The sequence below is a fragment of the Crinia signifera genome, chromosome 7, assembly GCF_055691185.1.
Source record: "Crinia signifera chromosome 7, ASM5569118v1, whole genome shotgun sequence".
Taxonomy (NCBI): Eukaryota; Metazoa; Chordata; class Amphibia; order Anura; family Myobatrachidae; genus Crinia; species Crinia signifera.
In genome coordinates, this window is record NC_139223.1 from 195,752,826 (window position 1) to 195,779,709 (window position 26,884).

At 43.7% G+C, this 26,884-nt stretch overlaps 1 protein-coding gene across 6 annotated transcripts in view; it reads right to left on the minus strand.

Moving 5' to 3' along the window:
- Nucleotides 1-377: 377 nt before the first annotated feature.
- Nucleotides 378-26,884, minus strand: part of DYNC1I2 (dynein cytoplasmic 1 intermediate chain 2) — a 105,460-nt gene continuing 78,953 nt past the window's right edge. For all 6 annotated transcript variants that reach the window (XM_083154820.1, XM_083154822.1, XM_083154819.1 and 3 more), the window contains 11 exons: nucleotides 23,217-23,306; nucleotides 21,877-22,039; nucleotides 21,656-21,755; nucleotides 18,059-18,184; nucleotides 14,728-14,874; nucleotides 11,793-11,906; nucleotides 7,149-7,282; nucleotides 6,630-6,774; nucleotides 2,352-2,492; nucleotides 1,817-1,942; nucleotides 378-975 (listed from right to left, as the gene is read on the minus strand). In XM_083154820.1, coding sequence (XP_083010946.1) covers nucleotides 862-975; nucleotides 1,817-1,942; nucleotides 2,352-2,492; nucleotides 6,630-6,774; nucleotides 7,149-7,282; nucleotides 11,793-11,906; nucleotides 14,728-14,874; nucleotides 18,059-18,184; nucleotides 21,656-21,755; nucleotides 21,877-22,039; nucleotides 23,217-23,306 — 1,400 coding nt within the window. In that variant the 3' untranslated portion in view covers nucleotides 378-861. The remainder of the gene's footprint in view (nucleotides 976-1,816; nucleotides 1,943-2,351; nucleotides 2,493-6,629; nucleotides 6,775-7,148; nucleotides 7,283-11,792; nucleotides 11,907-14,727; nucleotides 14,875-18,058; nucleotides 18,185-21,655; nucleotides 21,756-21,876; nucleotides 22,040-23,216; nucleotides 23,307-26,884) is intronic.

Below are 26,884 nucleotides of genomic sequence, written 5' to 3' on the forward strand. Positions count from 1 at the left end.
GCCCATAGCAACCAATCAGATTATGCCTATAATTTCTCTACTGCAGACATGTCCAAACTGTGGCCCTCCAGCTGTGGTGAAACTACACATCCCAGCATGCCTTGCCATAGTTTTAGCATTCCCTAATAGCAAAACTGTGGCAAGGCATGATGGGTAGTCTGGACATGCCTGCTGTAAGTGCATCCCAGAAAATGAAAGTCAGAATCTTGTTGGTTGCTCCGGGCAACAACACCTATTTTTTATTTTTAGAAGCTTTAGTGCATTTTCCGCAATGTGTTAACAATGAAAGTGGTAAAACAACAAAATACAGTCCAATCACATTTGTGTTACAGAAATCTATTCGTCTTTACTAGATGCACTGGACACGACACAAGACAATCGTTGGAAATACCGACTTAGAAACATTTTCTTTTAATAAAACGTCAGACTAGGTAATTGTATTAACAGGGACGCGTCCGCTGCATGCGGCGGCCTGGAACGTGCGCTGCTGGAGCCATCTTTCCTCTCACACAGCCCTATGGGTGCTATCCTGAGGCGTTAGGGTTTCAGTTTAAAAAGAACGTTTTAGTGATTTATATGGTTTTTAAAAAGAGGAAAGACACTGGACAGGTTTCCCCAATAGCGAAGCTGCGCCAGAAGTCCCGGCTGTACTCTCGTTACACATAGCGAGTGGGTACGTGGTGACACAAGGAATAAGATACACTGCATTTGGTTGCGATGGAAGTTTATAAAACATTGTCGTCCACAGATCCTATCCACAGATTTCTTCTTAAATGATCTTTCCAACAGATACATGCTAGAGCTCTTCAGGTTATGCCAGGACTGCGCTGGTCTCCGCTGGGGTCAGAAGCTGGGCAGCATTTAGCCAGGGATGCGATTGGCAGCTTCTTCCTCTGCGTCTGCCCTGTTGGCATTGATTTCTGCCAGTGTCCGGGCAAAGCGGGTCCATTCGTCGTTGCGTGGCACTGAAATTTGCTGTAAAGTACAGATTGGGAATAGTCAGCATCACATAACTAATGATAGAGACTAGAGGGTGGTGCTGAATACTGGGGCTCTTTTTGGGAGAGCTCTTACGGTGCAGATTGGGCTGATCCTCCACAATAAGCGCCACGTTACTCTACTGCCAATATATCCATAGCATCACATAACTATGCCGGTCTTCACCAGAACTCTGAATATGGCCCTTATTCTGGTTGTCTAGCTCAGCTGCGAACTTGCACCCTTGCGAGTCACTCTAACCCCGCGCCACCCATTAGCACGCGGGATGCGTTCGCAAGACTTGTGAATGGATGTTTTACATGAACATCCATTCGCATTCCAGTGGGACCCTCCCTCATCTTTCGATGCATGCATATGTCCAGACCACCCTTACATGTGTGTGTAGAATTGGGCGGGCAGCTGACATCCGGCTATGTCAGCTGCCCGCCCCCGCACGTACGTCATGGAAACATTAGCATGTGTACGCCCAGCATTGTCATGGGAACGCCCATTAAATGCGTTCAAATATGCTAATGGCCCAGCCCAGCACCCCACGCCCCTCTCCACCACCCACTCGCAAGACTTTTCGCCGAGTTCACACGGATCCAGTGTATACACATGTGCAGAAATGCTGCTGCGCATACGAATTCATACGAAGAGCGAGTCAACCAGAATAAGGGCCTATGTGTGTTATAAGAGTCAATGGAATAATCCTGGATAACTGGAGTTTAGCACCAGGGAGAGGCCAAGTACAGGGTTGTATGAAAGGTAAATCTAGCAATACACAAGAGCAGTATGCAGATGACTGATAAGAGATGACGGGTCCGAGCAGACGTACCTCCCCCACATCATAGATAAAGATCTGCCCCTCCGAATCTCCCACTGCGATCTCTCTGCCGGAGTGAGTCCATCTGACACGGTTTAGAGCAGGATTTCCATCCACTGTCATGCTGGCTGTAGGCACCTGTACACAAGACAAGTGGCACAAATATAAGATTATGATGTTTCTGAAAGCTTAGCTCAGACAGGACTGGGAGCAGGAGAGAATGCACCAACAAATAATTACCTACAGCTGTATATCTGCATTTATACATGTGTGTGGAACCTGCCACGTTGCGTTCTTAGTCACAAGCTTGTCCAAACCACACAGCTTTAAAGCAGTCACTGTGCTGCAAAAACCAAATTAAACTGTTCCAGCCACAGCGCTGGCATCAGAGGGTACAGTGCATGTTCCAGGGGGCGCACTCTACCTAAATTATCATCTAAGATTCTGGCCTCGGGCTGATCCGAGTGCTGATATAGATTATATATATATATATATATATATATATATATATATATATATATATATATATATCCATAGTATTGCTCACCTCTGTATCATTGTTAAGGTTCCACAGATCCAGTCGCCCTACACCATCCACACAAGCAAACAGGGCTGGGTGAGTGGGAGACCACATGACGTCATACACATAGTCTGCATTGTCTTCAAATGAGTACAACGGTTTGTTATTCTGGAAGGGGAGAAAACAGGACAATAATGTAAGATGACAAATTAATTAACCTGCAGAATAAATACAGAGCGAGGAATGGAATCACATTTCCTACATATCTAGTGGTAGAGTTATACAGAAACCAATGTGGCGGTGACTGCATGTACACTTATAAGTAGGTGTAAGCCAATGGAAGTCCAGGTGGATGGTAAGGTGGATGGTAAGGTGGATGGTAAGGTGGACGGTAAGGTTTGCCATGTGCAGCGGCAGCTGAGCGAGGGACTTGTCCTGAAGCAAGCCGTCCAAAGCGATGCGCTACACCGGTGGTTCTCAACCCTGGTCCCCAAGTACCCCCAACAGTGCATGTTTTCCAGGTCTCCTCACAGAATCACAAGTGACATAATTAGTTCCACCTGTGGATCTTTTAAAACGTGTCTGAATAATGCGTGCGTCTGTGGGTGACCTGGAAAACGTGCACAGTTGGGGGGTACTTGAGGACCGGGGTTGGGAACCACTGTGCTACATTAATACCCCTCGGGTCCATCCCAGGAGCAACCTGGCATTCGCGCTTACTGTGGCTGTCAGCGACCCAGCTTATTGACAGGTTGCTGATGTCATTTGGGGGGCGGTGCGGAGGCAGCACTGAAGTGACGCGGATGTCTCCTCCATAGCAGAGACCAGGAACGCTCAACCTGGGTTACCCGTTCAGACTGCCGAGCAACCCAACTAAAACCCTTCTTTTAATCCGGATCAGACTGTCAGGTTGTTGGACCTGGATTTTTCAAAATGGTGCTTTCATTCAGCAGAGACCCAGGTTGACCCGGCAAATCCCCGGGTGGGACCAGGGTTATTTGTGCAGTGTGAATGGGGTATAATTAAGGATTCGGGTAGTGACATTGACACCAAAAAAGTGAAAACCGTCTGCTGACCTTTTTATGTGTCCCTATGATTCATGCCCAGTGTCTCTATTGACACAGCTAATATGTAGGAAGTCTTTGTGTGTGCGTGTGATTGTTGCATGTGAGTGACAGGGACATAGAAGAACAACATCCTACAGTAAACACTTACTATAAAAGATAAATCTCTTTTAGAGGTGCCTTAAAAAAAAAACAAAAAAAAAAAAAACACAGAACGATAACTACCAAAAAGGTGTTTTGTTTGGGTTTATAGTAGAACGGTATCTCTTCTGCAGGGTTATACTATTTTGCAGGAAGATGATTACCGGTTTCCCAGCAGCGGAGTACGGGAGTGGTGGTTAGAGCGCAGTGTGCTTGTGGGTTTATTTGACTATCTAAAGCAGCACTAATACTTACATTTGAAGATTGCTACCTTCCCTATTTTTCTGCCTAATTACCTCCCTTACAAAGTACTGATATTGCTACACTTAAAAACAATTTATTGACAGAATTGCTGCCGTGAATGACGGGTGAACATCAAGAAAGCTGCCTGAAGTATTATTTAGTCTAAAATGCACTTTTTCTTCATAATGATTATAGATAAATATCTTTTATGCACACAAGAAACATTTTTGAATGTCATCTTTTGCTCAAAATCATTCTCTCAAACACTTGGCAGGAAAGTGAGAGGTAAAATATTGTTGGCTTTCAATCATGACCCAGCGAGCAGTCAGAAGGGGGGGGGGGGGGCTCAAAGCAAAGAAATAAACAAATTTCAGTTACAAGTAACAGTTCCAAATGATAGCACTTGTATCTGCATATCCTTCTATGTATACTCTAGGAATACTTCCATTATCCATTTTGCTCAGAAAGCTGAAGCCTGTATTCAGGGAAATCTCTTGTATTGCAGGGTCTTACATAGGACGCTAGATAGAAGGGTGGCGAAAAACTTGGCCGTGGGCACTGATTAACCCACACCAAACCACCCCTGTAGCATACACAGTTCCATGCACTTAATGAGCGCCTTAACAGCTGCAGGCAGCACGGGAAGCGGCAAGAAAGCATTCGCCTGTTCTGAATAGTAACAGGAATATTCCCTAACATTGTCATTTGGACTGTTAGGGTCAAGAGGCATTTCCTAAAGCTTTAAATACATAAATCAAACACTGTAATGCAGTGTGTATTGGTCTGAGAACAAAGGTCATTACTTCAGTTCTAACTACACAGATACAGTGAGTTGTGGGTAGCAGCACGTGGTCTCTGCTCACAGGTAAAGCACATGTGGCTAGTGTCCAACCTATGACTAGCCCAGAGGCAGCACTTAACATGGATTATTGCTGGCACCTACGGAGGGTACAACTCACAGCTAATTAAAGGTCTCTTGTTCTGGCAAACAATGGTTCTGCATCATACAAGTCATAGAATCTGCATGTTTTATAATACACAGAAATTAGCTGCAAAAGGACTGTAAAACCACCGTGATGGCGCCACATTGTAGCAGTTGATGCTTCATAGCTGAACTCACTTATAGGAAGTGGTAACAGCACAGAAGCACTTGTGATCAGTGTTCCTGAGTGACAGTTCCCAGCGAATTGCTGGGTCCCATGAAAGGGTGGGTGATGGGGGTTCTGTAAAGTGTTCCTTTGGGCAATGCATGAAATGGGAAGACCTTTTGCTGGTTGGAATAAAAATCCCAAATTACGGATTACCTGGCAAACTGGCTCCTAGTGAACCTATAGAAGCTGCATTGCTAGAGGCTGGAAGTGAGGTCATTCATGGTTCAGCTGCCAGATGTACACAGTGCCATGTGCACTATTGGCGTCCATCGCTGCTCCCTCCACCCTGGAGTCTCTGCGCCCCTGTGTGCTGGCTGCAGAGACTCGCCCAGGACTATGCAGCCAGCATGTGTCACTAATATCTCGCACCAGGTGACTCGGCTCCCTAGGAAGAGAGTGCACTGGGGGCAATGGTTTTATTAGGGGGCACTAATCAGAATACCCCTCAAATCCTACTGTACCCAACCAGCAAAGTAACATTTTTTTTAGAATACGAAAAATACACTGCAAGGGGAAATTACTAAGATAGGAGTCCTATTTCACAGGGGATGTTGCTATGGGCAACCAATCAGAAGCTACTTCTTATTTAACAACTTCTAGAAGATAAAAAAATAGTATCTGATTGGTTGCCCATAGCAACATCCCAGGTGAAATAGGACTCCTATCTTAGTAAATTTCCCCCAGTATCTGATTGGTTGCCCATAGCAACATCCCATCTGAAACCGAACTCCCATCTTAGTAAATTTCCCCCAGTATCTGATTGGTTGCCCATAGCAACATCCCATCTGAAACCGACCTCCCATCTTAGTAATTTCCGCAGTATCTGATTGGTTGCCCATAGCAACATCCCATCTGAAACCGAACTCTCATCTTAGTAATTCCCCAGTATCTGATTGGTTGCCCATAGCAACATCCCCTGTGAAACCGAACTCCCATCTTAGTAATTCCCCCCAGTATCTGATTGGTTGCCCATAGCAACATCCCATCTGAAACCGACCTCTCATCTTAGTAATTCCCCCAGTATCTGATTGGTTGCCCATAGCAACATCCCCTCTGAAACCGACCACCCATCTTAGTAATTCCCCCCTCCATGTGAACGGCATTAGAGGAATAAGCGGAGCCACGTTCCCACCTGGTAATCACTGAATATAATGCGATGTTCTATGACAGAACAGGAGCAGATACAGTAATGCAGATGGTGACAGCAGACTAAGGGGGTAATTCAGTCTGTGATTCCGACTGTTCGAACATCCCGACAGTCGGAATCCCAGGCCGTTTTCACTTCTCTTGACTGCAACTCGACTGTTGGTAATGAAAGTATCGTCTGTTGAGTGTCGGAAAGTCCGTGGATTGCCGAAAAACGTCCGTAAATATGACAATCCGTGGCCGTTTCCAACAAAACAACTCAAATTTGTTTTAAAGTCAGATATATTTTGTAGGAAACTGCCGCCAATGCTTAAATGACAGCACTGAACAGGCGAGGGACGCTATTTCCAGCGTCCGGGGCTGAATACCGCCCTGAATCAACCCTATTTAAACACCAGTGTACAGTACAGAAAGACTTCATTTGATTTAGAAAACATCAGCATTTAGATTTCGGACCAACTGTCAGTTCGGATTATTCCCACGGAGGCTATTTTATTGCTTTGTCTGCAGCTGAAGGTTTTAGTTTTTTTTTTTCTTGCCATAAGCAAATCTGTACCAACCTTTGTTGTCCACAGCTTCACTGTCCAATCAAAAGAGGAAGTAATAAACAAGTGGGAGACGTCCACAGCGCCCACAGCCGAGTGGCAGTGGATTCCTGTAATTGGTCCTTGATGGCCTTCAAACATTTCACTTATACCCGCTTTACTATAAGAACGATACAATACACGCAATGTTACACTCATGCTAAATACAGAAAATAATCAGATGATGTGGATTCTCTAACATACTAAACCTAGCTATAGTTGTGGAAATGGATTAAACTACCCTCTCAAGAAATCGGTGAACTAAAAAGTTTTAAAAGATATTTTTAAAATGATACCTCATGCTGGTCTGGATTAGTCGGTTAGATAAAAGCTGTGAGAGTATATATTTACTAACGATGCAGAAATATATTCAGATAAATATTTCAGATAAGAGATCTCCGGATACGGGAGACTCGAGCTGTACTATGAGACTATGTGAGAGGGTATTCCTGTCAGCTCCCTAAATTCCGCACATATAAATAAGGGTGATTTTACCTTCCGTGGCGGCATGCTGTGTACACAGAACCTTCTTCACTGCCCACCACAAAGTTGTTGACATCTCCCACAGGGAAGGACATACAGGTGACAGCTACCGCCTTGGACTGCTTGTGTACAAGCTCCATGCTGTCCTGAAAAGGCAGAAATGCCGTGTACTAATTACAGCACATGCTGGCTGATGGCTACTCAAGGGTTATAGAAAAATAACATAACATTTTGTTGTAAATGAAATAGGAATTAAAGGGGATCTGTCGCCAATATACAATGGACAGCCCCAAATTAAATTGTTTGCCGTTGGTTCTCAAACTCAGTCCTCAGGACCACACACAGTTCACGTTTTCCAGGTCACTCGGCAGGTGCACAGGTGTATTCATTACTCACTGACACACTGAAAATATCCACAGGTGGATCTAATTATTTCACTTGTGACTGGGGGCCTTATTTTGGTTCATTCTTTCTGACAAAATCCTTCTTAGATGGACAAAACCATGTGCACTGCAGGTGGGGCAGATGTTACTTGTGCAGAGAGAAATAGATTTGGGTGGGGTTTTACTTCAAAGTGAGATCTATATTGCAGTGTAAAAATAAAGCAGTCAGTATTTTCCCTGCACAGAAACAAAATAACTCACCCAAATCTAATTCTCTCTGCACATGTTACATCTGCCCCACCTGCAGTGCACATGGTTTTGTCCATCTAAGAAGGATTTTGACAGAAAGAATGAACCAAAATAAGGCCCTCTGTGAGGAGACCTGCAAAACATGCACTGTGTGGGGTCCTGAGGACCGAATTTGAGAACCTGTGTTGTACGCAATAGGTATGCTATGGACAGGAGACACGTCGGAGGCTATGGGTATATCGCACACTTGGGTCTAACAACATATGTAACAGCAAATAATTATTATATGTCAGATGTAATTGTGCTTAATCTCAAATAATGAGCCTGGAAAACTACGGGGAAATCAATGACTACTTTATACATAGCAATTCAACAGTAAAATTTTACACTTAAGTAAAAGTTCGGAAATACTGGGTTAGGAGACCGGGAACTGGGACCTGTGCACTGAACCTGCATCAAAGTTTGATTTATGATATATATGCATTTTCTGTCCCTATTTCCCTTGGCGCAGGTGCGGTGTGTACGGTACATGTAACGGCATGTGCAGTCGTTCAGCAATCGCTCGATTTGCAAATTCTATAATTAGGGATCAGTGCTGAATTAGGCCCAAAGTGCAGCATGCCATTCCAGGGACATTAGAAGCTGCTTGAGCTCTGCAATAGAATGGAAGGAAGATTGGACCAGGCTTCCTCGCATGGATGAAGGATTGGACCAGGCTTCCTCGCATGGATGAAGGATTGGACCAGGCTTCCTCGCATGGATGAAGGATTGGACCAGGCTTCCTCGCATGGATAAAGGATTGGACCAGGCTTCCTCGCATAGATGAAGGATTGGACCAGGCTTCCTCGCATGGATGAAAGATTGGACCAGGCTTCCTCGCATGGATGAAGGATTGGACCAGGCTTCCTCGCATGGATGAAGGATTGGACCAGGCTTCCTCGCATGGATGAAGGATTGGACCAGGCTTCCTCGCATGGATGAAAGATTGGACCAGGCTTCCTCGCATGGATGAAAGATTGGACCAGGCTTCCTCGCATGGATGAAGGATTGGACCAGGCTTCCTCGCATGGATGAAAGATTGGACCAGGCTTCCTCGCATAGATGAAAGATTGGACCAGGCTTCCTCGCATGGATGAAAAATTGGACCAGGCTTCCTCGCATGGATGAAGGATTAGACCAGGCTTCCTCGCATGGATAAAGGATTGGACCAGGCTTCCTCGCATAGATGAAAGATTGGACCAGGCTTCCTCGCATAGATGAAGGATTGGACCAGGCTTCCTCGCATGGATGAAAGATTGGACCAGGCTTCCTCGCATGGATGAAGGATTGGACCAGGCTTCCTCGCATGGATGAAGGATTGGACCAGGCTTCCTCGCATGGATGAAGGATTGGACCAGGCTTCCTCGCATGGATGAAAGATTGGACCAGGCTTCCTCGCATGGATGAAAGATTGGACCAGGCTTCCTCGCATGGATGAAGGATTGGACCAGGCTTCCTCGCATGGATGAAAGATTGGACCAGGCTTCCTCGCATAGATGAAAGATTGGACCAGGCTTCCTCGCATGGATGAAAAATTGGACCAGGCTTCCTCGCATGGATGAAGGATTAGACCAGGCTTCCTCGCATGGATAAAGGATTGGACCAGGCTTCCTCGCATAGATGAAAGATTGGACCAGGCTTCCTCGCATAGATGAAGGATTGGACCAGGCTTCCTCGCATGGATGAAAGATTGGACCAGGCTTCCTCGCATGGATGAAGGATTGGACCAGGCTTCCTCGCATGGATGAAGGATTGGACCAGGCTTCCTCGCATGGATGAAACATTGGTCCAGGCTTCCTCGCATGGATGAAGGATTGGACCAGGCTTCCTCGCATTGATGAAAGATTGGATCAGGCTTTCTCGCATGGATGAAGGATTGGAACAGGCTTCCTCGCATGGATGAAGGATTGGAACAGGCTTCCTCGCATAGATGAAGGATTGGACCAGGCTTCCTCGCATGGATGAAAGATTGGACCAGGCTTCCTCGCATGGATGAAAGATTGGACCAGGCTTCCTCGCATAGATGAAGGATTGGACCAGGCTTCCTCGCATAGATGAAGGATTGGACCAGGCTTCCTCGCATGGATGAAAGATTGGACCAGGCTTCCTCGCATGGATGAAGGATTGGACCAGGCTTCCCCGCATGGATGAAGGATTGGACCAGGCTTCCTCGCATGGATGAAACATTGGACCAGGCTTCCTCGCATAGATGAAGGATTGGACCAGGCTTCCTCGCATAGATGAAGGATTGGACTAGGCTTCCTCGCATGGATGAAAGATTGGACCAGGCTTCCTCGCATGGATGAAGGATTGGACCAGGCTTCCTCGCATGGATGAAGGATTGGACCAGGCTTCCTCGCATGGATGAAACATTGGACCAGGCTTCCTCGCATGGATGAAGGATTGGACCAGGCTTCCTCGCATAGATGAAGGATTGGACCAGGCTTCCTCGCATAGATGAAGGATTGGACCAGGCTTCCTCGCATAGATGAAGGATTGGACCAGGCTTCCTCGCATAGATGAAGGATTGGACCAGGCTTCCTCGCATAGATGAAGGATTGGACCAGGCTTCCTCGCATAGATGAAGGATTGGACCAGGCTTCCTCGCATAGATGAAACATTGGACCAGGCTTCCTTGCATGGATGAAGGATTGGACCAGGCTTCCTCGCATGGATGAAAGATTGGACCAGGCTTCCTCGCATGGATGAAAGATTGGACCAGGCTTCCTCGCATGGATGAAGGATTGGACCAGGCTTCCTCGCATGGATGAAGGATTGGACCAGGCTTCCTCGCATGGATGAAGGATTGGACCAGGCTTCCTCGCATGGATGAAGGATTGGACCAGGCTTCCTCGCATGGATGAAGGATTGGACCAGGCTTCCTCTCATGGATGAAGGATTGGACCAGGCTTCCTCGCATGGATGAAACATTGGACAGGCTTCCTCGCATGGATGAAGGATTGGACCAGGCTTCCTCGCATGGATGAAGGATTGGACTAGGCTTCCTCGCATGGATGAAACATTGGACCAGGCTTCCTCGCATGGATAAAGGATTGGACCAGGCTTCCTCGCATGGATGAAACATTGGACCAGGCTTCCTCGCATGGATAAAGAATTGGACCAGGCTTCCTCGCATAGATGAAGGATTGGACCAGGCTTCCTCGCATAGATGAAAGATTGGACTAGGCTTCCTCGCATGGATGAAAGATTGGACCAGGCTTCCTCGCATGGATGAAGGATTGGACCAGGCTTCCTCGCATGGATGAAGGATTGGACCAGGCTTCCTTTGTAACTCCAATCTTTTTTGTTTTGTGAGGCAAAAGAAACAAATCTCCCTCTCATATCTGCCTATCAATCGATCTAGATAGGATAGATCAGGGCTGGGCAATTGCGGCCCTCCAGATGTTGAGGAACTACACATCCCAGGATGCTTTGCATTAGTTTTGCTATGTGGCCATGCTGAAACTGATGCAAGGCATGCTGGGATGTGTAGTTCCTCAACATCTGGAGGGCCGCAATTGCCCAGCCCTGGGATAGATGGATGGATGGATAGCAAATTCATTTTCTCTTTCTGTTCAGAACACTTACAAATGTATTTTCAAAAGTATATTTTTGTGTAAGCCATCTTAGAATTATTTTTTATTGAACCTGACATCCATAACATTTCAAAATGAAGCAAATCTCTGTTAAACAAAAATCCCTCAGAAGCACACAAGCATTTTATACAATTGCATTATTACTCCTAAAATCCTTTACATGGCATTTTCCTGCGCCTATTGTCCCTGTGGGTAGTTTTATAGAATAACTCGCGATGAGTTTGAGTTCCTGTCACACAGAAGCACTTATGCGGAGGAAACACTGCATGTGTTCTACCGTGCACAAGTTTCTGTGTGACAGGAAAAACTACTGTATAGGAAATGTTAGTAAAATCACTTATCTGACATCAACCTAGTTACAGACTTTGGTTCTCCAGCGGTTTCCATACCTGCGGCTGAGACAGCATATCGAGGCTCCAGGAACAGATCTTGCCGTCAGTCGATATGCTGATTAAATTATGGGCATTTTGTGTGCCGACCACATTAACACAGTACACCGGGTGCTGGAAGGAAAACAACAGTGTACAGTATAGGATTTACGATGATCAGAAACAGGTTAAAAACAATGATCGGAAATCTTTGTAGCTGATTTTTTAATAAAAATAAACCTTAAATTCTAATACAGTAAATAGTGCAGTGGCAAGCATCTGCTGTGAAAATCCCAGCATGCCATGCCACATTTTTAACATGCTTTAAATAAAGACTGTGTCAGATCCCAGCCCCCAGGAGGAAGGCCGCAAACAGTTCAGAACAAGAGGGAGTTCTTTGGCAAATTCGGTTTAATGTCACTGGCGGCAAGCTAGCTCTCAGGCGGAGAGTTAAGGGGGGATCCAAATGGGCAAAAGCAGATAGGGGAGACCGTGAGGTATGGGCAGGAATCGGAAACCATAACATCCTAATGAAGATAGTCCTGTCGTGTAGTTAGAGAAATGAAGTTATTAAATAGTGCAGATAGTGAATTATGTCCTACATGAGAGGGGGGGGGGTTCTTAATATATGTAATATGTATGTGGGGATAATATAATACACTAGGGTCACGTATGTATAAAAAGAGAGCTGGACGACTCAGCGATAGTCGGGATTCTGGCGGTCGTTTGTCTTACATCGGAATCCCGATTGTTACCATCCCGACTTACAGAGCCTATTTATTCCCATAGAGGGAGACAGGCTACTTGGCATGCTTCGGGAAAGGTGACTATTCGAAATTATAGTTCACATGGAAGTATGAAGAAGCTATAAAAATTAAAAAAGAAAAAACCTGAAAAACTCACATCGACCATATTCTGTGTAGACCTTTTGACCATGTCGACATACTGACCATCTTACATTAGAATTTGCACTACCCCTCAGAACGTACCAACTGCAGATGATCTGCTTGACCTTGCCCCAGAGGTAACGGGCAGAGCACATAGGACCATGTGACACAGGTAACTGGCAGCTGGTGTTCCACTTACAATATTTTATTTCCAAGATTGAGTTCTAGAGAATCATTACCCGCACTCTCAGGATTACATATTATAAGAGAATTTCTAAGGCTATCAGTCAAAATGAGCATTTCTTAAGACACAAGCTACCGTTTGTATCACTACTGTACATACATGCTATAGATCAGTACAGATCATCAATGAGGCAATAATTGGACAAGTCACAGTAACATTGAACAGACTAAATCTTACATACATTACCTCTCTCTGGGAGGTGCTAAACCTTCCTAGAATTGTCTGTATACCCAATTCCTTTATTAGCCTGATTCACTTTTATTGTATTTCTTTGATTGTCTTTAAACAATTGTAAACAATACTGCTCAGAAATGGGCTTCTGAACAATATATCATCGAGTGTGTATACTCAAGATAGATAACAATGTGCGCTTCCGTGGGTCGTTAACGATGAGTGATGTCTTCCAAACTTGCAGGTCAATTTGGCAATACAGCAATAGGACCTGCATGTTTCGCTGGACCCAGTGACATCACTGAATGATATTGGCAACCAATATCGTTCAGTGTGTATGGACAACATTGTCCACCTGCCGCAGATATGGTTAACTATATTGGTCGCGGCACCCATCGCGTAGTGTGTCTGGGGCTTAATAAACACACACAGAAGTGTTCTCATACAATATTGCTGCAATCGGTTCCATCTCAGTTCACCAGGTTCTACAAGACACTCCTAGCGCTAAGCCTCTATCGATATTGTGTTTTAAATGCAAAAAGATGCAACTAGGATGCACCAGAAGACTGATGTCATTTGATATGCGACACTTGTATATCTGCGTGCGGCTGAGTCTTTCAATCCGTACACCAAGTTCTGTAATGTAGCAATCGCATATTTTTTTCCAACTCAAGTTCTGCTCTGTATACAGACTCAGTCATACACAATATACAGGTGTCAAATGAAATTATTAAGCAAAATCTCCTTACTGTATGTGTCCTATTCACATTGTGACTAAGACACAATGGGTGGTATTCAATGAGCCTGATTCGCCATGTTTTTATGGCGAATTTGTGCTGTTTGGCGAATTTTTGACTAAAACGGTGAATCACCCTATTCAATGATCACATGGCGAATACATTTGAAGGTTTTTTTCGCCATGATTCACCAAGTAGCAATCGCTATCTTTTTATGGTGAAGTGGAAGGTGAACTTTTAAAATAAAGTGTTTTGTTTTTTACATTTGGTGTCAAAAAATCAGGAATTTTATTCTGAGGAGGGGGCATGCTATTTTTATTCATGTGCTGTAAGCACATGAATATATATTTAATTTAAAAAAATATATATATATATTTTTTTTTACACAGCAGCCAGCAGGAATTAGATATTCATATATTCACTGCACCCGATCGTTACATATGCACGATCGGGTGTAGTGAATATACCCGGTCCCCTGCTGGCACCCCCGGGGGGCAGCCTGTGCTGCCTGGCACCCGGGGAGCCCACCTCCCCCCCACATACGCTCTGGGGCAGGCAGAGAGACTTCCATCTCCCTGCCTGCCGCGGTCCTCAGGCTCCCTGCGGCGTTTGCCGCAGGAACTCATATTCGCCGGTCAGGGGCAGCGAGCCCCTGACTCGTTGAATACCGGAGCCGGCGAGGCTCCGGAACGTGGCGAATGTGCAGCGAATCCTAAACATTGAATACCGCCCAATGTCATCAAAGAAAGAGGTTAGCAGAGTTAGCAGAGTTGCACAGGACCTGGCGACTCACTCACACGAAGCATCTCCCGCTGCATGGCATAATAAGGCTTGATGTATGAGGACATTTTGAAATGTATCTAGGAAACCTAGGTAACCAGGGATGGCTACTGGTCTCCCAGGGGATCACCTCTTACCGTGTGGGCAGCTGCTGAAAGTGGAGTTCTCTGAACTGGTGTCCTCTTGTTACTTCGATTATCCCATAAGACAATTTGGCCTGAGTATGTTCCGCCAACTACAAGGTTGGGATGAAACTTTGCAAATGCAGCCGACATAACAGCAGACTAAAAAACACAAAGTATATCAATATAATACAACAGCCGCTCGATATAAGGTATTTACATGCATCACTAAATCAATACAGTGTTTACATTAACGAAAAACAACCTAGTCTATCATGAGAGGATAGCCCCCCACTGTAAAATATAAAAAAATATATATTTTTAATATTTCACCATTTTAAATATATACATTTTAACAGAAAATATATATACAAGTCAGATAACTAACAAGGAGCGCCCAAAAATAAATAAATTAAATGTATTTTGTTCTAATACACATAAATAGAAAATACAAAAAATAAAGCAAAAACATGAAAGTACATATACATACATATATATATATATATATATATATATATATATATATATATATATATATATATATATATATATATATGTCGGCAGTTGGCAGGCTCTTGAGAAACAATTGTTAGTGTAGGACTTGCAGTGAAATGGGGTCCCTTGGCGATGGGCTGCAAGCTTAAATGCATTGATCAATTCATGAACTAAAACCCCATTATTTATTTGATTGATTGTATACTAAGGTGAGTTAGTTCATTATGGAGAGTGTTGAGTCCCTGTATTTGTATTTATTAGAGCATGTGGTCACAGGCCACTTTCACCCCAACCTGGGAATGGCGAGTGCTGTTTGCACCCCATTCGCAGGGATGGCGAGTGTTGTGGTACTCTGTATGTGTGTATATATGTGGGTTAATTTTTGTTAACCTTTGTTACTGTGATCATAGCTTTCTCTTTCACCCCAGATGAGCTAATTTATCTGTAACCTGTTACAGCTGCCCCTTTAATTCTAAGTCAGGTGTTGTGTTAGGTGACTGCCTCATCTTTAAAAGCCATAAGGCACTTGGCAGGTGAGCTTTAAACCAGGATAAAACACATGTCCACTTTAGCTATGATGTGTCGGCAGTTGGCAGGCTCTTGAGAAACAATTGTTAGTGTAGGACTTGCAGTGAAATGGGGTCCCTTGGTGATGGGCTGCAAGCTTAAATGCATTGATCAATTCATGAACTAAAACCCCATTATTTATTTGATTGATTGTATACTAAGGTGAGTTAGTTCATTATGGAGAGTGTTGAGTCCCTGTATTTGTATATATATATATATATAAAACACTTATGCAGCAATGTGTACAGGACAAAAAAATACAATTATAATAAGTAAAAAACATAGTCAGTGCACTGACGGATTGTCCAGATACGCAGATGATGGGATATTTAGCTTGTAAACTATTGCATACAAATTTTGCATTGAGAGAGAGAGAGAGAGAGAGAGAGAGAGAGAGAGAGAGAGAGAGAGAGAGAGAGAGAGAGAGAGATATCCAGGTGATAGTGCACAAATAAAAACACTGAAACGTTGACATGACACGTCGACTTGGTCCTGTCGTCCCTTTTTTCTTGTATGAGAAAGCTGAGTGCCGCACCTACCCACCTCATATATATATATTTTTTAGTCCCAGATGAACAGTACGCAAGTATTTGTATGATGTAGTGTATAACATTAGATGTGACCAAATAAGTATATAGACATAAATGTTTGTACTCACCACCCAGTGGTAATGCATACAAATAAAAGTTATGTTTTAGATATAATTTTATATATATATATATATATATATATATATACACACATCTATATATATAATTGCTAACTACTTGCTTGCTCTATTGTATAAAGGTCCATTACCCTAAATAGTGGGTAGCTCCTCAGAATTAATTTACGTGACCTCCCATAACAATGTCATATCGGAGATGGGACTAAGATTATTATATATAACCAATACCACCAAACCCGTGCGGGAGAGTCTTCTTTCTATAAAAGGGACTTCCTGTCTGCATCCGCGCGGATTATAACATGGTGACAGATTTGTGTCTCTTTCTATGAAAGTCTTAGTGAAATATAAACCACAAAAAGTAGAAAAGCAGCAATGTATGGTAAGCATCCTCCAGGTTATGGGATGAGTTCAATGTGTTCAGTAAATCAGGTCATTATAAAATTGTTCCAATGAAAACAAAAATGTTAGCAGCATATTTGGTTTAGACCAGTGATGTCAGTTTCAAAACTGTAGCAGGGCATGCTGGGATGTGTCGTTCAACAACAGCTTGAGTGTCAAGGTTAGCCACCACTGGTTTAGACTCCATGAAACACCCAGGAAATAAAACACTGTATAGTACTGTAGTGTCGGCGTTCTTAAAGTAACGTGTCGTAAAACACAAACGCAAGAGAGCAAGGCCAGATGGGGCCACTTTTCTGCCAAATGTATCACCCCTTTGCTCTGTACACGAACTGAAGGGACTGCATTATGGTAACGTCCTGGATCAAACCATTAAAAAAAAAAAAAATTCCACCTTTGATATCCCGAAAACAAATATTCTGCTACAAGACTGCAATGTTCTCCTAAACGTACTTTCTTAAAAATAACAAAAGGCTTCTTAAAATATCTGCCTGTGTGCAAAAACACTAAAATGATCACATTCATGAATAATACCGCAGCTAATATAGCCAGGCTACAATGTTGCTACGTAGGCCAACACAGAAAGCAGTTAAAACACATAAAACAGTTTAAACTCAGAAATATTTAAGGGTTCTCTCATATCGGTTTCAGCAAAATTAACATTTGTCAGTCATCTCGACTGTGCCCTGACAGTAATCTGACAGCTCCGGATTACACGCTACATTTAATCCATCACAATAAACTCAGCAAATTTTGACATCTAGAAAATAGAAGTCGTTCGCTTGTTGGCAAACACATTTGAGCTATTCTCTTTACTTAAAATTTATATCACATTCCGAGCATGTGTTTTCACTTAAACAAGTCTGTTTCCATCTCCCCGGGCCACGTTCTTCTCCTTTAATGGCCCAAAACATATTGTCTGGCATGTGAAAGTAGCTAGAACCTCTTTTTCGTTGGGACAGGGGGAAAGGGGGCTTGCATTAATATAAATCAGAGTGGATGTAGCATACAGGTTTCTGGAATTCCTAAACCATATGCATGATGTCAGCAGGTCCAAAAGTAGAGGTTTTTTTTTTCAGACTGATGAAGGGCTCAATCAGCATATGTTTGCAAACGCATGTGGTTTAAATAGGAGCAATGAAATCATTATGCTCCCAGTACTCAGGGCACAGAGAGGCATGTATCCAAATGATTAGCATAAAACGTCTGGTTCCATACCTGGCAGTGAAACACATACTCTGGGGTTGTCTTCTTGTATTTCATGTTCCACACAAGAGCCACTCCATCTGGTTCGTGTGGGGCGTCCTCGTTGTTGTTGTACGATGCAACCAGCAACTCTGGGTACTGCCGCAGGAAACGCAATGTTCACGGGTGGAAAAAGAACAGATTTAATTTCATGCAAATGACAAATAGTCCAGGGTAGCAGATGTATTACATAACATATAGTGACCATGGGTCCTGCGGCATGGTTTATTAATACAGTCATTTATACAGCCATTTAAAGAGTACCACGGGAGAGCCAGTTTGTGGGGTGACCAATAATCAGCCTACAAAGTATCTATAGCAACTACAGAGATCAATTAAGCTGATAGGAACACAATTCTGCATTCCCGGAGAATGGATTGGAACACAATTCTGCATTCCCGGAGAATGGATTGGAACACAATTCTGCATTCCCGGAGAATGGATTGGCGGGATTCTCATGACTTTGTTTTCCTTCTATAGTTAACAGAATTTTTTTTTGTTGTTGTTAATAACGCTAAGGCATTTGGGATGAAAGATAGAATTATGTTCGTTTATCATTTTTCTGTCTCCCCTACATATGGGTTGGAGTTTTGAACAAGAGGCAGAGACCTAAGTAATGACCTATAGTAGTTTTATAATAGAGAGTTCTCTTAGGGAATGATTGAATTCACAGTAAAGGTGTGCGCACACAGGTCGAATTGGCAGCCGCCGGGACCCGGTGGGATGCCAGCCTCAGTTGACTGGGAGGTAGGAATGGCGCACGAGAGGTGGTAGAGAGGGGCCATGTTGCATTGAGCACCATGGCCCTCGTTGCAAGAAAGTAGAAATTAACTGTGATGCACAGTCTATTCCTACTTTCGATTCCGATGCCACGTATCATAATTGAATCGGGATTTGTAGTGCGATTTGAACTAATATGCTATCGATTGTAACTGTATAGTCCAAAGAGATAGCCCAAATCACACCGTGTGTACACAGCTTACGATTTCCGTCACAATCTTACACACTGATACTATGCGGGTTCTTCAGGCAGGAAAGCCGTATTTATTCTTGCTCGCATGCTAAAAAAGGGAAAGGAAATGGGGAAAAAGCACTATTTCCCTACCATAGTAACCAGTGACACTGAACTGGGCACTTAACTGAATATGTCACATCATAGCACAGTTATGACAGAATATAATACTCTAAAGGTGCGCATACACTAGTAAGATTTATCTTCAGATCTGGCTGGTTGGAACAAAAATATGGTTATGGATGAGTGACAGTTTGTCAGTTTTCCAGCATTTCCAAGCAAATGGTCAACGGTCATTTGCTCTCATCCATAACCATGTTTTTGTTCCAACCAGACAGATCTGCAGATAAATCTGCATGTGTATGGCCACCTTAAGGCAGCGTTTTCAATCACTGTGCCGTGGCAGACCAGCACCAAATCTAGAGATGCCCAAACCAGTTTACAGCCACCCCCAGTTCAACTGTTATTTACTGGTCTCTTCTTTTCATGTAAAGGGCCAATGTATTTTATTTGTGTTACCTGTGGGGACCAGTGTGATTGTGTTTTTATATGGAGGCCAATAGGTTGTTTTTTTTCCTGTGGTGGCCAATGTGTTTTACCCTGTGGGGAACTCATGGTGTGCCTTGGCAATTTTACAATCTTATTTGGTGTGCTGGTAAAAAGGTTGAAAATCACTGCTCTAAGGGGTGAATTTACTTAAGTGGAGCGGTTTTCCATAGCAGCCAATTAGCTTCTACTTATCATTTATCTAGTAGCTTGTTGAATCTGATTGGCTGCTATGGGGAACCCCTCCACTTCTAAAAAAAAATAAAAAAAACACACTTTAATATATATTCCCCTAAATTTATTACAGGGTAGGTTAAATGTCGACATTAGGGTTAGGGTACATCATGAAGGTTTAGTCTGGTGACATTAGATCAGGGTGCGGACATGGGTTTGGCGTATCATTTACGGTCTACAAAATCAAAGTTGATTTTATTAACATGTCGGCATTCTCATGCTAACACGTCGTCATTTATGACAGTTGACATTTTGCATTTTGTACCCAAACTTACTGAATAGGTTTAAACAAACAAGGAGCAAAGCTCTGCTGCCACTGTCCTAGTGTGTAATATGACGACACCAATGAAAATACTAGGGGTGGGGATGTATGAACATTTACCAAATCGGTGTGAACCCAAACAACAGATCTGTAATGGATTTCCTTGCCTGGGAAAAAGAAAACCTCGACCTTAACACTGACCCTGAAAACCACTCTACAAGTTTCACATTCGCAAGGAATTACCTAACGTCAGCTGGAGCCGGGGGTGACAGGAGTCAGCCAAAGACTCTCTCATTATGCTACAGCTGAAGACTCGCTGTACAACCATGAGATGCTGAGCTGAGAAAATGTGTCACATGTCAAACATTCCACATGGATCTCCATTAATGGTCCGCATCTAATATTTAGACTGTTACTGAAAATATCTATCGATATGTATCTAAGGAGTGGACCGTATTAATTGCAACAAAATCACAAACGCAAATCATCGCTGCTGGAATTGACACTAAAGCGCTCCCCGCCCCCGTAGATGGCTATTTTGTATGGATTTGGGCTGAGACCAGTTTGCAAGAGTGCAAAATCGGGTGACGTTGCCAGCATTTAAATAGCGAGGGGACAGTACCTTGCACCCTTCGCAATTAATAGGATCAATCGCTAGAACTCTTTCTATATATACACATTCTGATGACCTATTTGTGGGTGCAGAACATGTACGATACAGCGATGGGAGAGAAGAGAACCAGTAATGGTATACCGGAACAGGACAAAATGGAGATGGGAGAGGGCAAATAGCTTGGGTGCCGTACACGGTCCCGACAGTCATTTACCCGACGTCGGGATACGGACTGTCAAAACACAGACAGACAGGTGCCCGACGGCCACCCACTATTTTCCCTGGTGGGGGTCCATGACCCCCATAGAGGAAGAATAGAATAGGTGGCGAGCAAGGGGCTTTGTTGCGCTCACCATGCTGTCTGAGTCCGGGCAGTCGGGATCCCGACGTCGGGCTAATGACTGTCGGGATCCCGACACGGAACCCTATACCACACCCAATGGCTTTATGGATTACATATTTATTCTTCTTCCGTTGTATTGTTCCAATAAGTATCACTAGGGCAACATATTATAATCTCAGGATTTCCTAGGTGATTGTTCCCAAATGCCCGAGTGCCAAGACTTTACCCACATTCAGACACGATCACAAAGCAAATTTTGCTCTCAAATGGGCAAATCCATGTGCACTGCAGGTGGGGCAGATGTAACATGTGCAGAGAAAGAGAGTTAGATTTGGGTGGGGTTATTTTGTATCTGTGCAGGGTAAATACTGGCTTTACATTATTTTAAAACTGAAATGTAAATTGCAGTGTAACACACGAAAATCTAAATCTCTCCGCATGTTACATCTACCCCACCTGCAGTCCACAAAGTTTTTGAGAAAAAATATCAAGTCTGAATTAGACCCAATGTACATTATTAACATTTCTGAAGGAGAGCAGTAATAGCTCATTCTTCGTACCTGAGACGACCAATCCAGGCAGCTGACAACACGATGCTTTGACCAACGTTCATCAAAAAACTGTCTATTTAGAGACAATTTTGCACCTGCTTGTATTTCTCTGTAATAATAAAAAGAGAAAAACAAGAAAAAATACAAATAAAAACCAACAAATGCTGTGACTCGATATAAATAAACATTCACAAAAAATACTAACAGAGCCGTAAACGAGAATATCTTACCCCTCTTTTTCTTCCAAATCTCTGCCACTATAATCAAAGAAAATGTTGATCTGCTCGGAGAGGGCTCGTTCCACGATCCTTGTGCTGTGGTCAAAGAAACTGACAAACTCTTCCGAGTGGATGATCTGTTGTTTCTCTTCTTCTGTTAGTTCATGAGGGGGAGCTGAAAAACAGAGACGCAATGACAGGGATTCCAAGACCACAGCAATCAACTACTGCAGATAAAGGGGCCGCTGTGACCGCCTTAGCGGCTTGGGATCTACAACTGTATAAGCCCTTCCCCATATGAATGTGTAAAGTACGAGGAACCCACTCTGAGCTTCTTTAGACACCACCATTGGGCTTCACATCGGAACTTACACCAGCCCTATGGCAGGTGCAAACTTCCCATCGGCGCATGGCATCCATAAGAGCTAATAAGCAAAACTGTGTAGTTCAGCCACACGCCTGCAATACCATAGGATGCTTATTAAGACGGGCAATATCTGTGTATTAGAATAGCTGGTACTTGTGTACTAGCACGGCGCCCACGATATTAGGTCGCACAACATATAATCGTATCGCATGGCATACACCCGATGCACAGCGATGCAATGCGATTTTAAAATTGTATAAGCCCCCTATAGGATGTTTAATTGTATAAGCACCCTATGTTAAATGCACCCCCACGCCACCCCCACTATGAACGCCAACCCGAAGTGTGGCGAGCGGCAGCGGTACGCATCCTACGACCTTTTCATACCCCCACTCTCCACGTCGGCGTGGAGTTGATCTTATATAGTGCGGCGACCGCAGCGAGCCCCGCGAGGGGATGCGTATTACTTTACATGTATTCTGTGTCCACTCGTGGGGCTCACTGCGCTCGTCACGCTTCGGGCTCGGTGGCTCGCTGTGCTCGCCACACTATATGAAATCAGCTCCACGCCGACGTGGATAGTGGGGGTATGAAAAGGTCGTAGGACGCGTACCGCTGCGCTCGCCACGCTTCAGGTTGGCGTTGATAGTGGGGGTGCTTTTAACATACTAAACACCCATCATGTTTAATTAACTTATAGGGGCCACTTTTAACATGGAAAAACCCATTAGGGTGCTTATACAATTTTAAATCGCATACCATTGTATAGGCAATAGAATGACATACAATGCAATGGTATACAATTTAAAATTGTATAACATCGCCTGCCTTATGGTCTGCGATGTGAAGGGCGCCGTGCTAGTACACAAGTACCGAATAGCCACCTAACAACTGGAGGAGGAAGATAATCATTTTTTTTCCAATGAAGAGCTGCCTGAGCACCCTACATATAATTCAGCATTACTTCCATAACATAAGTACGTACCTTCGCTATTATCTTCTTTCTTTGCAGGTGTGTCTTCCTCGGGTGCAGCTGCTGGCTTTGCAGTAACCGTTTCCTCTTCATCTTCATCACCTGATATAGGAATAAAGTGAATATTTTTCAAAAATTTCTTTCACTTTAAGCATCTGCAGAAGTCAATCCAGATTTCCTTACACACTTGCCCTGGCTACTACTAAGGCCCATATACAACGGGCGATTCTGAGCTGAAAGTAGACCACTTCAACCACTGAGCTGCTTTCAGCTCAAAAGCCGCCCAGTGTGTATGGCCTCTCGCATAATAAATATATATATATGAAAATAGAAAGGTTCAGGGTGCGCTATGAATAATTATACACAATTAAAAGAAAGGTACATTTAATAAAAAGATGCCCCATGGGCAACATAAAAAATACAATAACACATTTAATATAACAAGGAATGAGTATCCTTCTAAGCTCTGGTCTTTCCAACAAAAGATAGGCCCAACGCGTTTCGTCGATAGTTAACTTCATCAGGGGCTTAGAAAGCATTGAATTTAGTAGACCGATTAGCACTTCATACAAGGAAAAAAAAACATATATACTCCAATGGAAAGATCAGTGTTCACTAGAGTTGAAAATATGAGAATAAATACGTTGCCACAAAGTTTGGGTTAAGAAATGGACTACTGCCCTAAAAACATTCTGTCTCAGGGACAGGAAGAATGGGGGCAATATCAGCCCCAAAAACTAGTATGGTGTCAATATTATAATGACAGCCCATATATAACCACCGGATGTGTACTCACAGGAATCTGTACATACACACACACACACACACACACACATCTGCATCTGCTTAGGACATGTTAGTTAAAAGCCCCTTACAGAATATACCCCCTAAAGAAGAAAGGTTATCCATCCCTGAGAACAAGTGACCTATGTAGTACCTCCGTCGTTATGATGATATCTGTGCACCTGCATGGATATCCCTAAATCATGAGAACGGAGTTTTGGAAACCCTGCACTAAAGTCTCTCTTGATGCCTCCCCATTATATGCTGGTTTTCATGGATAAGGCCAGGTTGAGCCTTTGTTTTGGTTTCTGCGTGCTCCAAATATATAGTAGTGGACACTTTACAAATTAGATTCTAATAATTATATAGGTATGTCGTACTCTAAATACATTTTATTACCTTGAAACAAAATCACAGCTAGATATTTATGCACATTCTATATATAGATCAGCAAGACCACCTGAAATAGCTATAAACCTGTGCAATATGCCACCTGTAAGACACTGCACACCCTGACAGTGGGACCTGCTGCACCATACCCATGGGCACCCTACTTGTTGTATACAGGATTGTTGCCATCATGAGATCACGCAGCAGTGAATGTGGTAGTGGTTAGTTGTATCCCAGAACAAAACATTGTGCTACCTATACAGACCTGGTCAAATCTCATGTTTACAGCCAGATTTAATGATACTGTATGTATGATGAACACACACACACACACACACACACACACACACACACACCTCTACGTAAATGAGGTAGCTACCCAGCCACCACAGTTCATATACGGATCTCTTGATCCTCCATTTGTAACTGGAGGTATTCTCTAATGACTGTAGAGAAATGGAGAGCAAGGAGCCGGCTACCTGGACACTAACAACAGGTGTATGCGTCAGTCCCTACTGGTGTACGGGTGGGGTGAGCTTGATCCTCCACTCCACGATGTTTTGCAGACAACATGACTGTCTGTGCCCTGGATGTAGTTCCTCTCAATGTGCCGCGAGATTGCTACACCCGACAGAACGCTCTTAAGTAACAGAATATAGGCAGTGAGAGCTTCAAAATGCTTCTGAACCCAACATCACAACGGTCTGTAGCGAGCTTCATGGACTGGATATCCCTCCCCATCTGACAGTCTGATGGAGAAAAGTGGGTTCGTAGATGCTAGATGGACTTCTGCCTGAACGTGTACAGTCAGGTGTAAGGATTGATGGAGTAGGAATATTTTCCTAGGTTTTGCTTGGGCACCTTAGTAACAGTGAAGATAAATCTTCAAGCTAGAGCATATAACAATCTAGATATTATGTGCTTCCACCTTTGTGGCAAGAGTTTGATGAAGACTCTTTTCCACACCTACGGCTAAATGGATGTCAAATCCTGGCAGTTAGTTTTAAGACGGTATGTCACCAGTGGCATCCCAACAAATTCTGGTATTTAAAAACAAACCCTACCCCTAACAGACCTGTCCCATAGCCTAAGCCTGACCATCTCCACCCGAAATATCATTTAGACACCCCCCACCCCCGCCTAACCATGACCATCATCTCCTGCAGCCTAACCCTAACTTTCAAACCGCCTACAAGCCTAATCTAACTGCCTGGTCCATTGGTATTCCCACTATTGAGATTCCGACTGTTGGGATCATGGCTACATTCATAAACAATGACCTGCGTAGGGTCCTGACCTCAAGCCCATTGTACACCTTTGGGATTAATCGTAACACTGAAAGCAAGCCAGGCTCCATCACCCACAGTGCCCAATGCTCTTATGCCCAAATAAATGTGAATTTCTGGAGGTAGGTTTTAAAGTCTTGTTAAAGCTTTCTTAGAAGAGTGGAGGCTGTAAAAGCAGCAAAAAGGGTGGGGTGTGCGGCAACTTACCCATTAGGGTTTCCATACTTTTTACTGTGTCATGTATCTATGTAGTATTGGGGGACAACCGTAATGGGTCATAGGGTTGACTGTATCAAGGTCGACAGGGCTTAGGTGGCCACATGACTTAGGTCGACATAAGCTTTATGTCGACAATTGGAAGGTGGACATGAGTTTTCTACTTTTTTGTCCCAAATTTCGATGCAAGTTGACATGGACACCATATCAGTATACCGCGTCCACTCACCATGCATCGGGCACGGTGCCTCGCTGCAAAAGTCACACTACCCTATTCTCTCTCCACGCCCTAGTGCAGTGATTTTCAACTTGCGGCACACTAAATAATATTTCAAAATTGCCAAGGCACACCATGAGATCCCCACGGGGCAAAACACATTGGCCCCCAGGAGAAAAAAAAAACCTTCACACTGGTCGGTCCCCATAGGTAAGAAAAATAAAATACATTGGCCCTTTACATGAAAAGAAAAGACCAGTAAATAAAAGTTGAACTGGTGGTGGCTGTAAACTGGTTTGGGCATCTCTAGATCTGGGGGGCACTTGAGCACAGCTCAAGACCCACCAGTGTGCCACGGCACAGTGGTTGAAAAACACTGGTCTAGTGGAAGGTAGGGTATGAAATACCGCCTGTTTTGGGGGGGAAAAAACATTAAAAACTCTCGACTGTTGAACTTCGTATTGTCAAACTAATGCTTGTCTCTACTTTCCGGCCCTGTTGACCTTAGCCATGTGGACATACCTCATGCGTCCACATAAGCCCTGACCACCTTTAGCGGTCGACCTTCATACGGTCAATCTAGTGAACCTATCCAATGTGATGAAATGATTGCATTTAGTTAAACAGGTGATCACTAGATGGAGTAAACTGCAAATCTGCTAATTTGGGGAGTACCATATTTTTTAATTTGTATTTTCCCAGTTGGTTCAAATTGTATACAGATATATAGACACATCTTAAACATTTTTTTTTAATAGGTGAGGGAAGTACACGCACAATGTGGTTTA